General features: G+C 38.2%; 1 protein-coding gene across 11 annotated transcripts in view; it reads left to right on the plus strand.

Annotated features, from left to right (window-relative positions):
* NCOA1 (nuclear receptor coactivator 1) overlaps positions 1-14,416 on the plus strand; it is a 216,191-nt gene that overhangs the window by 149,747 nt on the left and 52,028 nt on the right. For all 11 annotated transcript variants that reach the window (XM_088841224.1, XM_055399631.2, XM_055399630.2 and 8 more), the window contains 3 exons: positions 1,137-1,277; positions 9,138-9,285; positions 10,578-11,898. In XM_088841224.1, the coding sequence (XP_088697350.1) occupies positions 1,137-1,277; positions 9,138-9,285; positions 10,578-11,898 (1,610 nt within the window). The remainder of the gene's footprint in view (positions 1-1,136; positions 1,278-9,137; positions 9,286-10,577; positions 11,899-14,416) is intronic.

Raw genomic sequence — 14,416 nt, forward strand, 5'->3', positions numbered from 1 at the left:
AAAAATAAAGAAGCCCAACAGAACCAAATGATGGAGAGGATGTTGGATTAACGCTTATAAAAGTTTGTGGGAGACAGTTTAATATAAAATTGAACATTCATGTAACCTATGACTCAACAGTTCTATTCCTACTTATGTACCTCATTCACTATGGAAAATGTGAAAGATATTCATAGTAGTATTGATTGTAATGACAGAAAACTGGAAACAGCCTAGATTGACAGGAGAATATAAAGACAGAGGGATGTGGCAAGTGTGGAGTACACACTTAATGGAATGATATTGATGACCTTGGTAATATTCAAGTTCTGAAATTGGATGAGGCTTTGTAGGTCTCACCTTAATAATATAACACACATACACATATATGTATATATCTCCCCTATATTATCTTATATGAATACAAGATTTATAGAAAATAAAACTGATCTGAAAAATCACCAACTGGATTAAATGGCCCCCAATTAAGGAATAATTTGCCTTAATTTTTCCATAATCATTCAGGAAACTTGTTTAAATGTGATAACAGTATCAAATCACCACTAAATTTTATAAAGCATATGTTCTGTTTGCAGATAGCCTAGCAGATCTTAATGTTCTCACTTATCTTTTTCTGATTTAACTTTTTTATGTCTTCAGTCTTTGTTTACTCTCAAGTGTAATATTGTCTACAGCTCAAGAGGAGGTAGAAAAGGAAAGACTTGCTTACTTTCTCATAGTCTCTTCACCTAATTACTGGAAATTAATTTAAACCAAAATAATATAGTTCATCTCTGCCTCTCCATCCGCAATAAGTCATTAGTATATAGATAGCGGGATCCAAAGAGCAACCCAGAAAAGTTTGACCTACATTAGTATCCATAGCTTTGGGTCTTTATGGTATGACTTTAATACGTGCTTGGTATTGAATTTTATGATATGATACAACACACTCCAAGGCCAAAACAATTTTGTATTTTCATGTCACTGATATACTCTGTTACTGTATGTAATAAAAATTAATAGTGCTTTTTAGTGCATTTGTCCATTAAGCACTTGAGAGGCAGCAGAATATTTTTAAATGCAATTGATAGTCTTGAAATGTGAATGACATATCCGGAGGCTGTCATACATGTAAGCTTTCATTCTTTGTATAGGTAAAATCATCTCTATTGATACTAGTTCCCTGAGAGCTGCTGGCAGAACTGGCTGGGAAGATTTAGTGAGAAAGTGCATTTATGCTTTTTTCCAACCTCAAGGCAGAGAGCCATCTTATGCCAGACAACTATTTCAAGAAGGTAAGGTTTTTTTCTCTCAGCTATTTTCATTAAACTTTATCTTTATTAATATTGAGTAGAAGGAAATGGCAACCCACTCCACTGTTCTTGCCTGGAGAATCCCAGGGACGGGGGAGCCTGGTGGGCTTCCGTCTGTGGGGTCGCACAGAGTCGGACACGACTGAAGCGACTTAGCAGCAGCAGCAGCAGCAACATATATACAATCTATGGGTTGATAAGTATTTTCTTATCAAGTATTGCAAATTAGTTTTTGCAATAATCAGTTTTAGGAAAGGAAGAAATGGGTAAGCAAAGTAATTCATGAGTGGATACTGAATTTTGGGATGCACATTTTAAAGAACAGGGTATCATGTGGTGGTCACTCACTCATTCATTCATTCATTCAGCAGACATATATCGATTTCTTCACATACATAGAACACTATGTAAGGTGCCAGGGATACAAGGATGGTAAAGCAGGGTTTTGGCTTCCAGGAGCTCAAAATCTATTGTATTGGGAGGATATATGACTGTTTTAAAGATCTATGTGGCCTGTGCGATAATAATAAAGATAAAACCAAAGAAGAAAAAAATTAATTCTGACTTGAGAATCAGGGATGGCTTTAGAGAGGAAGTGCTATTTTTGTCTGGCTTTTAGAAAATCACTCCCAGCAGAACAGGCATGTCAGAGGGCTTTTAGATAGTACAGATCTATATCATGCATGTAGATCTGTATTTCATGACCGTTACAGTACCTAAAGGAGATCAATCCTGGGTGTTCATTGGAAGGACTGATGCCAAAGCTGAAACTCCAATACTTTGGCCACCTCACGCGACGAGTTGACTCACTGGAAAAGACTCTGATGCTAGGAGGGATTGGGGGTGGGAGGAGACGGGGATGACAGAGAATGAGATGGCTGGATGACATCACTGACTCAATGGACATGAGTTTGAGTGAACTCCGGGAGTTGGTGATGGACAGGGAGGCCTGGCGTGCTGTGATTCATGGGGTTGCAAAGAGTCGGACACGACTGAGCAACTGAACTGAACTGAACTGATCTCCTGACTCATATGGGAGTTTCAAGTTAAAATTATGTCATATGAAATTATTAATAATTGAACAACTGCTATGTCATAGTAAATACTATGGGAATATGAAACAAGCATATTCCCACCCTTAAGGATCTTAACAGTATTTTAGGAAAGATAGGGAAAATTAGCTGAGAGTTAAGGCCAGAAAATTTATAAAGATTCAAAGATAGGGAGTTTTGATATATTTAAAATATTGTCATGAAATTATGGGAGCCTAATATACCTTTCCCATTGTAATTTATTCTCTGATCTCTAAGTAAATAATTTCTCTGGGAAGAAACTCTTTGTATGACTATTTCTGAAAAACAATTTAAAAAATATTTTTCATTATTCCACCACTTTTCTTAATTTTAACATTTTCCCGTTATATTAGGTTTCTTCAGTTTACAAATGATTTCTCATCCATTACGTTTTAGGTCAGCTGCTTCCTAATGGTATGTGAAGGAAGCAGGTTGATTTTTTTTTTTTTCAGAAAGCCATCTGTATGAATCTTACTAGTCTGTCTACTTTTGGAACAGCTTTGTACAGACTAATGGTTCTTCAGTGGGCCTCTTACTTTTACCATCCCCAAAGATGGTGTTTCAATGGATATGACCAAGAAGTTCCCCAGGCAATCCTGAAGTACAGTTGAGTTTGGAAACAATTACAGAAAGCAACTGTTGCCATCCACTGGTTGCAAACTTTGTGACTCCCTCTATCTATAGCACTTGACTTTTGTGAAAGTAGGAGATTCAGAGCACTGCCTCCACTTACTCCCTCAAGTGCTGAGGTATATGATTTTCTTCTGTTTGATTTTTACCTTAACTTTATAGGTTAAACCTTCCAAGGCTTACTTAAAAGACTTTTAATTTTACTTGCCTATAATTTGTATACATTATAACCAAGGCAAAGCAGGTCTAGATTATTGTCTCATTGTCCAAATGCCTAGGCTTCCCATATATGTGATTGAGCCATGGTTTAAAGCATGTGTTTCTAAACCATTGGAATTCTCTATAAAATAGATTGATTAAAGTGTAATAAGTAATCATTAACATATGAAGTGGAACAATTTAGAGAGAAATGTAAAAAAATACAATTCAACACCTCTTCTCCATTAGTCATGTCTTAATGTCCTTTTCTTCTACTTTTTTAAGAAAAAAAAAAAATTCTCAATAGAAATGACTTTTTTCTTAGAGTTAAATTGCCCAGAATTCACATGACTCTGACTCTAGTGTTACGGAGATTCTGGACAACTTGCCAAATGGCATTTATGAACTGAGCGCATCTTTTTCTTATATGTGTGTTCAGCAGTATCTAACCTGGTAAGAAAAACGTGGTCCATGAAATAGTTACATGGGAATCACCTGTTAAAGATGTTGACCTACTGAATTAAAATCTCAGGTGAGGGCCCAGGTATTTTAAACAAGCTCTGAAAGTGATGCTTAAATACATCAAGTTGGAGAACTGCTGGTCTACTAAGAATGGAGAGAGATGTAAATAGCCTTTGCAGTTTCCTTGCTGCCTTTCCACTAGGGATAGTGTAAAGAACTATCACTAATAGTTCTTTGGTGGCATAATCTTATGCCACTGTATCCTTGATTTTCTGTAAAACTTTTAAAATGTAAAACCTCTATCAGTTCAGTTCAGGCACTCAGTCGTATCCTACTCCATGAACCGCAGCACGCCAGGCCTCCCTGTCCATTACCAACTCCTGGAGTTTACCCAAACTCATGTCCATTGAGTCAGTGATGCCATCTAACCATCTCATCCTCTGTTGTCCCATTCTCCTCCTGCCCTCAATCTTTCCCGACATCAAGGTCTTTTCAAATGAGTCAGCTCTTCGCATCAGGTGGCCAAAATATTGGAGTTTCAGCTTCCACGTCAGTCCTTCCAATGAACACCCAGGACTGATTTCCTTTAGAATGGGCTGGTTGGATCGTCTTGCAATCCCAGGGACTCTCAAGAGTCTTCTCCAACACCTCAGTTCAAAAGCATCAATTCTTCAGTGCACAGCTTTCTTTATAGTCCAACTCTCACATAACCACTGGAAAAACCGTATCCTTGACTGGATGGACCTTTGTTGACAAAGTAATGTCTCTGCTTTTTAATATGCTGTCTAGGTTGGTCATAATTTTCCTTCCAAGGAGTAAGCATCTTTTAATTTCATGGCTACAGTCACCATCTGCAGTGATTTTGGAGCCCCCAAAAATAAAGTCGGCCACTGTTTCTACTGTTTCCCCATCTATTTGCCATGAAGTGATGGGAACAGATGCCATGATCTTAGTTTTCTGTATGTTGAGCTTTAAGCCAACTTTTTCACTCTTCTCTTTCACTTCCATCAAGAGGCTCTTTAGTTCTTCACTTTCTGCCATAATGGTGGTATCATCTGCATATCTGATATTTAGGCAAGAAAATTGGTCCTCCATCTGTCTTTTTTCCTGCCTTTAGCTTACTTTTTAAAGGCAGCAGCTGGTATAAAATCCTAATATGCATTAAAAACTTAAGTTGTTAGTTTAGTTTTTCAGCTGCTTTTGACAGAGACAGCTCACAGACTGCTTTTAAAGAGTGTTGACCATTTTATTTTCCATAGTCAAAAATTGAAAACACATTTCAGTGAAACAGTATGTGGGATCTTGCAGGATAAACCTCACCACTGAGACTGGGAGGTGAGGGGTGCTTGATGGGTATCAGGGTCACCTGAGGAACTTCCTAAACTGGGAGGAAGTTCATGTAGCTATATCGTTTCGAAAAGCTTCCTAAGTTCAGTTCAATTCAGAATCATTCTTTTAGAAAAACGTCTAGGTTAAATGCTTCCCTAAGGTGCCTGATAGCATTCATTTGGGACAGTTGTTAAACCAGTTTCTATGTTCTTTGAAGAATTTCTGGGGTGTCAGTAATACCACATCAGTATCATCCCTCCTCACTAAGTATTCTAAAACTTTTAGAAATAGACTCAGGGGTCAAGGATCAAAACCTGACAAAGCTAAATCAGAAAACAAGATCAGGATCTATGATCAAATGAAATTTCAAATAGTTTTGTCCATTCCTTAGTCTTCCTTTATGGAGAAAATTTGGTGTGTAGAGCAATACTTTAACCAATCAGTCCTGTAAAGAATTACGGCTCTCGTTGTTGCTCAGTTGTTAAGACATGTCCAACTCTTGGTGACCCCGTGGACTACAAAATGCCAGGACTCCAAGTCCTTCACTCTTTCCTGGAGTTTGCTCAAACTTAGGTCCATTGTATGGATATGCCATCCAACCATCTCATCCTCGGTTGTCCCTTCTCCTCCTGCCCTCAATCTTTCCCAGAAACAGTCTTTTGCAGTGAGTTGGCTCTTAACATCAGGTGGCCAAAGTACTTCAGCTTCAGCATTAGTCCTTCCAGCGCATATTCAGGGTTGATTTCCTTTAGGATTGACTGGTTTGATCTCCTTGCTGTCCAACGGACTCCCAAGACTCTTCTCCAGCACCACAATTCAAAAGCATCAATTCTTCAGCACTCAGCTTTCTTTATGGTTCAACTCTCACATCTGTACATGATTACCAGAAAAACTATAGCTTTGACTATATGGACCTTTGTTGGCAAAGTGATATCTCTGCTTTTTAATATGCTGTCTAGGTTGGTCATGGGTTTCCTTCCAAGAAGCAAGCCTCTTTTAATTTCATGGCAGCAGTCACAATCTGCAGTGATTTTGGAGCCCAGGAAAATAAAGTCTGTCACTGTTTCCACTGTGTCCCCTTTTATTTGCCATGAAGTAATGAGACTGGATGCTGTGATCTTATGCTCTTTTGAATGTTGAGTTTTAAGCCAGTTTTTTTCATTCTCCTCTTTCACTCTTATTGAGAGGCTCTTTAGTTCTCTTCTGCCTAATGAGTGGTATCATCTGAGGTTTATGTAATATATCTGAGGTTGTTGATATTTCTCCTGGCAATCTTGATTCCTGCTTGTGATTCATCCAGTCCAACATTTTGCATGATGTATTCTGCATATAAGTTAAATTTGTGAGGTCACAATATAATAGCCTTGAAAACTCCTTTCTCAATTTTGAACCAGTCTGTTGTTCCATGTCCAGTTCTTACTGTTGCTTCTTGACCTTCATACAGGTCTCAGGAGGCAGATAAGGTGGTCTGGTATTCCCATCTCTTAAAGAATTTTCCACAGTTTGTTGTGATACACATAGTCAGAGGTTTGGCATCATCAATGAAGCAGAAATAGATGTTTTTCTGGAATTCTGTTGCTTTCTCTTTGGTCTAACAAATGTTAGCAATTTGATCTCTGGTTCCTCTGCCTTTTCTAAATCCAACTTGTACCAACATGAAGTTCTTGGTTCATGTACTATTGAAGTCTAGCTTGAAGGATTTTGAGCATTACCTCGCTGGCATGTGAAATGAGTGCAGTTGTACAGTAGTTTGAACATTCTTTGGCATTACCATTCTTTGGGATTGAAATGAAAACTAAACTTTTCCAGTCCTGTGTCCACTGCTGAGTTTTCCAAATTTACTGACATTGTGTGTAGCACTTTTACAGCACCAACTTTTAGGATTTGAAATAGCTCAGCTGGAATTCCATCACCTCTACTAGCTTTGTTTTAGGTAATGGTTCCTAAGGCCCACTTGACTTCACACTCCAGGATGTCTGGCTCTAGGTGAGTGACCACACTATTGTGGTTATCTGGGTCATTAAAGCCTTTTTTGTATAGTTTTTTAGTGTATTCTTGCCACCTATTCTTAATCTATTCCTTCTTCAGGGGATCTTCCCTACCTGGGGATCAAACCTAAGTCTCCTGCATTGTAGGCGGATTCTTTACTGTGTGAGCCACCAGAGAAGCCCTATGGCTCCAATACTCACATCTTAATTCAAAATTATAGATTGCTATACAGAGTTGAAGCTAGTAGTATAAGAGGTATCTTGGTATTGGCCGAATATGAGTGTGACTCAGGACACAAGTACTTTGGAAGCTACGTATTTGTTGTTTGTTTTTTCTTTGGTATTTATTCAGGAAATATTCATTCAGTACCTGCTATGTACCAGGCTCCTTGCTAGGTATTATCTCACAGTAAACTGGCTACATTTAGTGATACTGGACAAAGGTTAATTTGTATTATTAAGTCCTAAACTTGTAAATGAGAGAGTCAGAGTTCATACCTAAATCTGATTCCTAGGCTTTTATTCTTTTCTGTGCTGCTTTCCTTTTGCTGATTCTTATTCTGTACATTATTATCCAAAATAAACCATTTAACTTCAAAACTTAAACTGTAAAAAGAAAAAAAAAACTTGTAATAATTTTCCTGTATTAAGTTAGTAGAGATTCCTCAATTTTGGAAGTTTCATTAATTTAGCATCTTCCAAATTCAGTTCAGTTCAGTTCAGTCGCTCAGTCGTGTCCGACTCTTTGCGACACCATGAATCACAGCACGCCAGGCCTCCCTGTCCATCACCAACTCCCGGAGTTCACTCAAACTCATGTCCATCGAGTCGGTGATACCATCCAGCCATCTCATTCTCTGTTGTCCCCGTCTCCTCCTGCCCGCAATCCTTCCCAGCATCAGAGTCTTCTCCAGTGAGTCAACTCGTCGCATGAAGTGGCCAACCAAGACAGTAAAATAGAGCCTGTCTTCTCATTGCCTAAAGTAATATGTAGCTTCAAAAATTATCAGTTGGTCTTTTTGTCTTTTTCATATGTCTTTTAAGTGTGATTGAAGCTTTCTAAAATGTCTTTGAAAAATAGGACTAACACTTATTACAGGCTAAATTATACTAGTCATTTGTGGTAGTAATTCTTGTATTTAAGTGGATATGGTTTTTAACCTTGGTATAGCTGAATCTACCTATTAAATCTTCCTTAAAAAAAGAATTCTATTGTATTACTGAAACACTGATGACATTTTCTTATTTAGTAGTCTGGTATAGCCTTTACGTATTTCATAAATATTTACCAATAAAAGAGTTAGAGTTTCATCTGCTGTTTATAAAGCTTTAAGACAAAAGTAACTTGTGTTGTGTATATAGTGATTCAATTGCCTTAACCTAGGTTTTATTCTGTATTAGTAATCAGAGCCTTTATTATTAATTTACTTAGCAGTAAACTAAATTCAAAAATAACATATATGACTATAATAATTTGTCGGGGTGGATCTTATTGATTCGCATTCCTGAGTGAAAAATTAAATTTGAATTTCAGTTAAAGAGTTCTTCAAACTAATCAAAACTTTGTGAATTTTGTGCTTTGTTGATATCTCAATAAAGCTGTTTTTAAAAATCAGCCAGCTAAAGGGGTTGGAGAAGGAAATGGCAGCCCACTCCAGTGTTCTTGCCTGGAGAATCCCAGGGACCGGGGAGCCTGGTGGGCTTCCGTCTATGGGGTCACACAGAGTCGGACACGACTGAAGTGACTTAGCAGCAAAGGGGTGGAAAAGGTTGTTAGAGATAATACTGAAAAGGAGAGGGGAGAAAGTTACTTCTTGGTCTTTTTAATGAACACTTAATAAATTTAAGAAGCTGCCCCATTATAGGGAAAGATTAGGTTGACTTTTTTGTGGTTTGTGGTTTCTTCATAATCACAACTTCTGTGAGGAGGCATCCATTCAAGTAGAACTGAATTAAAACTTGTCTTCAGACTGTATATTTCATCCTGAATCATTTTCCCCCTCAGATATCTGCTTTATCTGAACCATACTTTGAGTCTGACCAGGTAGCAATTGGAAGGACATTTAAATGAGGTTCTAGGTAGAAATAAGGCTTGGTAACTCTCCTCTGCCCGAAGTGTAAGTGTCAGCATTTTAACTAGGTTTCTCTTTTGTTTGAAACAGTGATGACTCGTGGCACTGCCTCCAGCCCATCCTATAGATTCATATTGAATGATGGGACAATGCTTAGCGCCCACACCAAGTGTAAACTTTGCTATCCTCAAAGTCCAGACATGCAACCTTTCATCATGGGAATTCATATCATCGACAGGTACTACTTATTTGGAGAGTTTCATATGAAATAAGTCAGTTCACATATCTCTTCTTAGAGAAGAAAGTTTTATACTCTTGATGGCTAGAAAACCAGTTTTACATTAGGCATTTAACTAGCATGATGAGAATATAATCAATATATCCATACTGAGTTTTATAGTTTTGTCGCCTAACAATAGCTTTGTTGTTCAAAAAGGGAGAAAGGAAAGGTGTGGCTGAATATATGCTTTAGGGGTAAAAACCAAAATTGTGGCTAAAACTTTCCAGCTTTCCATCTATAAACTTATGGTCTTATAAAAGATTCAAGTTTATTAGTATTGTTATTTTTAATTTTAAAAGTGCTTTATTTTCATTAAGGCAAAACTCAGTGGCTCCTGAGTTCAAGTTGACAGTTTCTCAAGCTACAAATTATTTAACTATCAACTTGAGATATTTGAATGTCACTGCCTGTAATTTGTTCTCCTCTCAAAATGTGTTTTACACTATTATATATGGTAAATTCATGAAACCATTCTTTTATCCTATGAATTATTCAAGACTCTACATTTACAACTATTTAAAATTTAGCATTAAACAAAAACATTTTCCCTCACTTCATCTTTCCCTCATCTGATATATTTGCTTATTGGAACATGGTAATACCAGTCACAAATCTGTTGTCGTAATTATGGATTTGAGTAAAAGAACTTGATGAAAATCTGAATTCAGTATTCTGCTTTTTCTAATTTTAGTTTAATTTATGCTTGTGAGTGGAATTAGCACAGTTCTTTTTTTCATATTGTGATTTCTCTTTCAAAACATCTGCTATGTCTGCATGTCACCCTTTTTAATTTTTACATCAGTGACACAGTATTTTCCTTACCCAGTCTTCCTCTTTGGAGTTGAGGTACTTAAAAGCTATAATGAAGGGAGTCATGAGTAAATACTTTGTAACCAGAAGTGTGGGAAGTTTCTCTTTCCACCAAAAGTCTGATGTAGTGTTAATTATTTGTATTAAATTTTATAAAGTTTTAAAGTACATATATTGGAAGTTTTCCAAGGCCAGGAAAGATTTCTTGCGCATTTAACCATTATCAAATGTGCAGTATCCTAAACAGTATTTTCCCATGAAGTGTTCTAACATTTCACCATGGTACTAACAGTTCACTGTTTTCTTTAGTTTAACACAGAAGCTTTTTACTTGATAGTTTGCAACATTATTGAGGTTAATGGTCTTGTTTTATAATGTGCTTCATAAAATATTATAATGGAAACCAGTGAAGATGTCTGAATGTCTTTTCCCCTCTCTAGGGAACACAGTGGTCTTTCTCCTCAAGATGACACTAATGCTGGAATGTCAGTGCCCCGGGTAAACCCTTCCGTCAATCCCAGTATCTCTCCAGCTCACGGTGTGGCCCGTTCATCTACATTGCCACCATCTAGCAGCAACATGGTACCCACCAGAGTAAACCGCCAACAGAGCTCAGACCTTCATAGCAGCAGTCATAGCAATTCTAGCAACAGCCAGGGGAGTTTTGGATGCTCACCTGGAAATCAGATTGTAGCCAGTGTTGCCTTAAACCAGGGACAGGCCAGTTCCCAGAGCACTAATCCCCCTTTAAACCTCAATAATTCCCCTATGGAAGGTACAGGAATATCCCTTGCACAGTTCATGTCTCCAAGGAGACAAGTTAGTTCTGGATTGGCAACAAGGCCCAGGATGCCAAACAATTCCTTTCCTGCTAATATTCCGACATTAAGCTCCCCCGTTAGCATGACAAGTACTGCCTGTAATAATAGTAACCGATCCTATTCAAACATCCCAGTAACACCTTTACAGAGTATGAATGAAGGACCCAATAACTCTGTTGGCTTCTCTGCCAGTTCTCCAGTCCTCAGGCAGATGAGCTCACAGAATTCACCTAGCAGATTAAATATACAACCAGCAAAAGCTGAATCCAAAGATAACAAAGAGATTGCATCCATTTTAAATGAAATGATTCAGTCTGACAACAGCTCTAATGACAGCAAACCTCTGGATTCTGGGCTTCTACATAACAATGACAGACTCTCAGATGGAGACAATAAATACTCTCAAACCAGTCACAAACTAGTGCAGCTTTTGACAACGACTGCAGAGCAGCAGTTACGGCATGCTGATATAGACACAAGTTGCAAAGAGGTGCTGTCTTGCACAGGCACTTCCACCTCTGCCTCTACTAACTCTTCAAGTGGTTCTTGCCCCTCCTCTCATAGTTCACTGACCGAGCGGCACAAAATCCTACACCGTCTCTTACAGGAGGGTAGTCCCTCAGATATCACAACTTTGTCAGTGGAGCCTGATAAGAAGGACAGTGCATCTACTTCTGTGTCAGTGACTGGACAGGTCCAGGGAAATTCCAGTGTAAAACTGGAACTGGATGCTTCCAAGAAAAAAGAATCAAAAGACCATCAGCTCCTACGCTACCTTTTAGATAAAGATGAGAAAGACTTAAGATCCACTCCGAACCTGAGCCTGGATGATGTAAAGGTGAAGGTGGAAAAGAAAGAACAGATGGATCCTTGTAACACAAACCCAGCCCCCATGACCAAACCTGCTCCTGAGGAAATTAAACTGGAGTCACAGAGCCAGGTAGGTAATTCTTTACTTTATAGAATGAGCATTCCTAGTTATTTTTTTTTCTTTTCTTTTCTTTTGTTCCATGCATAGACTATATTTGAATTCAGGCTACGTTTTGCCCTATCTGTTGGGCACATATTAAAAAATTAGTATCAGTGGTTGAAAACCCACAGGATGCCCTCAAAAGTTCTCTTTGGAACTTTGAAGGGCTACAATATTTAGTGTGGCATTCTAAGAAAGTAGATGTTTCTTTCGATAAAATCAGAGTTCACATCTTTGGAGATTTTAGAAAAAATACTTTCCCTGCCCGCTCCTCTCATCTCTCCACCTATTAAATCCAGCTCTTCCAGAATAGAGCTCAGAAACTTGTATTTTAAAGACTTCCCAGAGAACTCTGATAGGTAACTAAGTTTGGGAACTTCCGATGTAAATGAAATGAGAGAGAAGTGTGAGGAGGTGGACACGGGTGCCTAGTCTGGCTTGCTTTGCTATTTAATTTCCTTTGAAACATTTTCTGAAGTAATTTTCCTTCTCACTCTAACCACTCTCAACCCCCAGCCCCCATCAGATGGAGACTTTGAGTATTCCGGATAGTACGGTATATAACATGCTCTGAAACAGAAGTAAATACAGGTAAACCTTTGTGTAAATTGTTATGGATCAGGAACTTCTGTATTTAGGCTGGGCCACTCCAGTACTCTTGCCTAGAAAATCCCATGGATGGAGGAGCCTGGTAGGCTGCAGTCCGTGGGGTCGCTAAGGGTCAGACACGACTGAGCGACTTTACTTTCACTTTTCACTTTAACACATTGGAGAAGGAAATGGCAACCCACTCCAGTGTTCTTGCCTGGAGAATCCCAGGGAAGGGGGAGCCTGGTGGGCTTCCGTCTATGGGGTCACACAGAGTTGGACACGATTGAAATGACTTAGCAGCAGCAGCAGCGGGTGGTGAAAAGTAATAGGCAGCTTCATTTATTGAATAATTGCAGTAGATTCTGAAGGAATTTAAGAAAAGCAGAAAATGTGATTCCTTCCCGCTAGAAGCTTACACATTATTTAGACAGAGTATAGACATCCATGAAATAGCTGAAAATGTATTTACAAAGCAGTTTATTAATAAGATTCTTCCTTGTGAAACCAAATTCACACTTAGTATGTATAGATCCTAGAGTTTCTTGAGTCAGCTTTATTTTCTGCCCTCATCTCCCAGAAGCCTCTCTCTTCTCTCAGGCATACTACATTCTAGGTACATGGAAGCCCTTCCTATTCCTGGGATAAGCCGTGTCTCTTCTAAGCATCTTCTGCCTTGCCCTCCTTTCTATGTCTGCTGAACTTTTGCTCATCCTTTAAACACAGTTCACAATCATTCACACACAATACACAATCATTTCTGTAAAGCTTCCCCCAGTAGCTCTAGTTAGACATTCTTTTCCTCGAATGCTCAGAGTCTCTGTATTGTCTCTATTTACTATTTGTTATAAGACTGTTTTGGTTATTTCTTTACACATGTACTGTTTGAGAAGGTTGTCCTATGTTTCTTGGTACAGCTAAACTAATGTCATGTTTCTAAGCTGAATAATAGCTTTAAATAACTACATTAAAATTGTCAGTCTTTAAAATTGACTTCAAAACTAACAGCTTTATAAGAAAATGCCATTGTATACTATCTTGGCACATCTGTTTTGGTGTACATACATGCACTTCTGCTAAGTTTATACCTGAGGGGTGGAATTACAAGATCATAAAATATGTGTGTGTTCATCTTTAGCAGATAATGCCAGCTTTTCCAGGGTATGAGAATTCCTTCTAGTTGTTCCATGTCCTTATTAATACTTGGTGTTGTCTATCTTTTTAACTTTTAGCCATTCTGGGATCTGTGTAGTGATATTTCATAGTTTTAATCTGCCTTTCCCTAATAAATATCTGGGTTTCCCAGGTGGCGCTAGTAAAGAACCCTCCTGCCATTGCAGGAGACAGAGACATGTAGGTTTGATCCCTGGTTCGGGAAGATCCCCTGGAGGAGGGCATGGCAACCCACTCCAGTATTCTTGCCTGGAAAATCCCATGGACAGTGGAGCCTGGTCGACTACAGTCCATAGGGTTACAAATGGTTGTACACTATTGAAGTGACTTAGCACACAATAAATATTTATTGGTCATTTGGATGTTTTCTTTTGTAAATAGTTCGTCGAAGTGTTTTGCCCATTTCCCCAGTATGTTGTATTTTGCCTATTGATGTGTAAGAGTACTTTACACATTTTGGGTGAGTCATTTATTGGTTATATATTTACAGATGTCTTGTCTATACTGTGCTTTGCCTTTTTTCTCTGTTAATGGTGCTTTTTGATGAAGTTCTTCATTTTAATGTAGACTCCAAATTGTCAATTTTTTCCTTTTTGATTAGTACTTTTGCACATGCCACAAAAGATGTGTTTAAAAATAGTCATAGTAGTTTTACTTATATTAGCCCAAAACCAGAAAAATTCCCAAATCCATCACTAGAATTGATAAATATATATTGTAGCATATT

This window comes from Moschus berezovskii, chromosome 11 (genome assembly GCF_049115385.1).
Source record: "Moschus berezovskii isolate FMDL1 chromosome 11, NW_MosBer_1.0, whole genome shotgun sequence".
Classification (NCBI taxonomy): Eukaryota; Metazoa; Chordata; class Mammalia; order Artiodactyla; family Moschidae; genus Moschus; species Moschus berezovskii.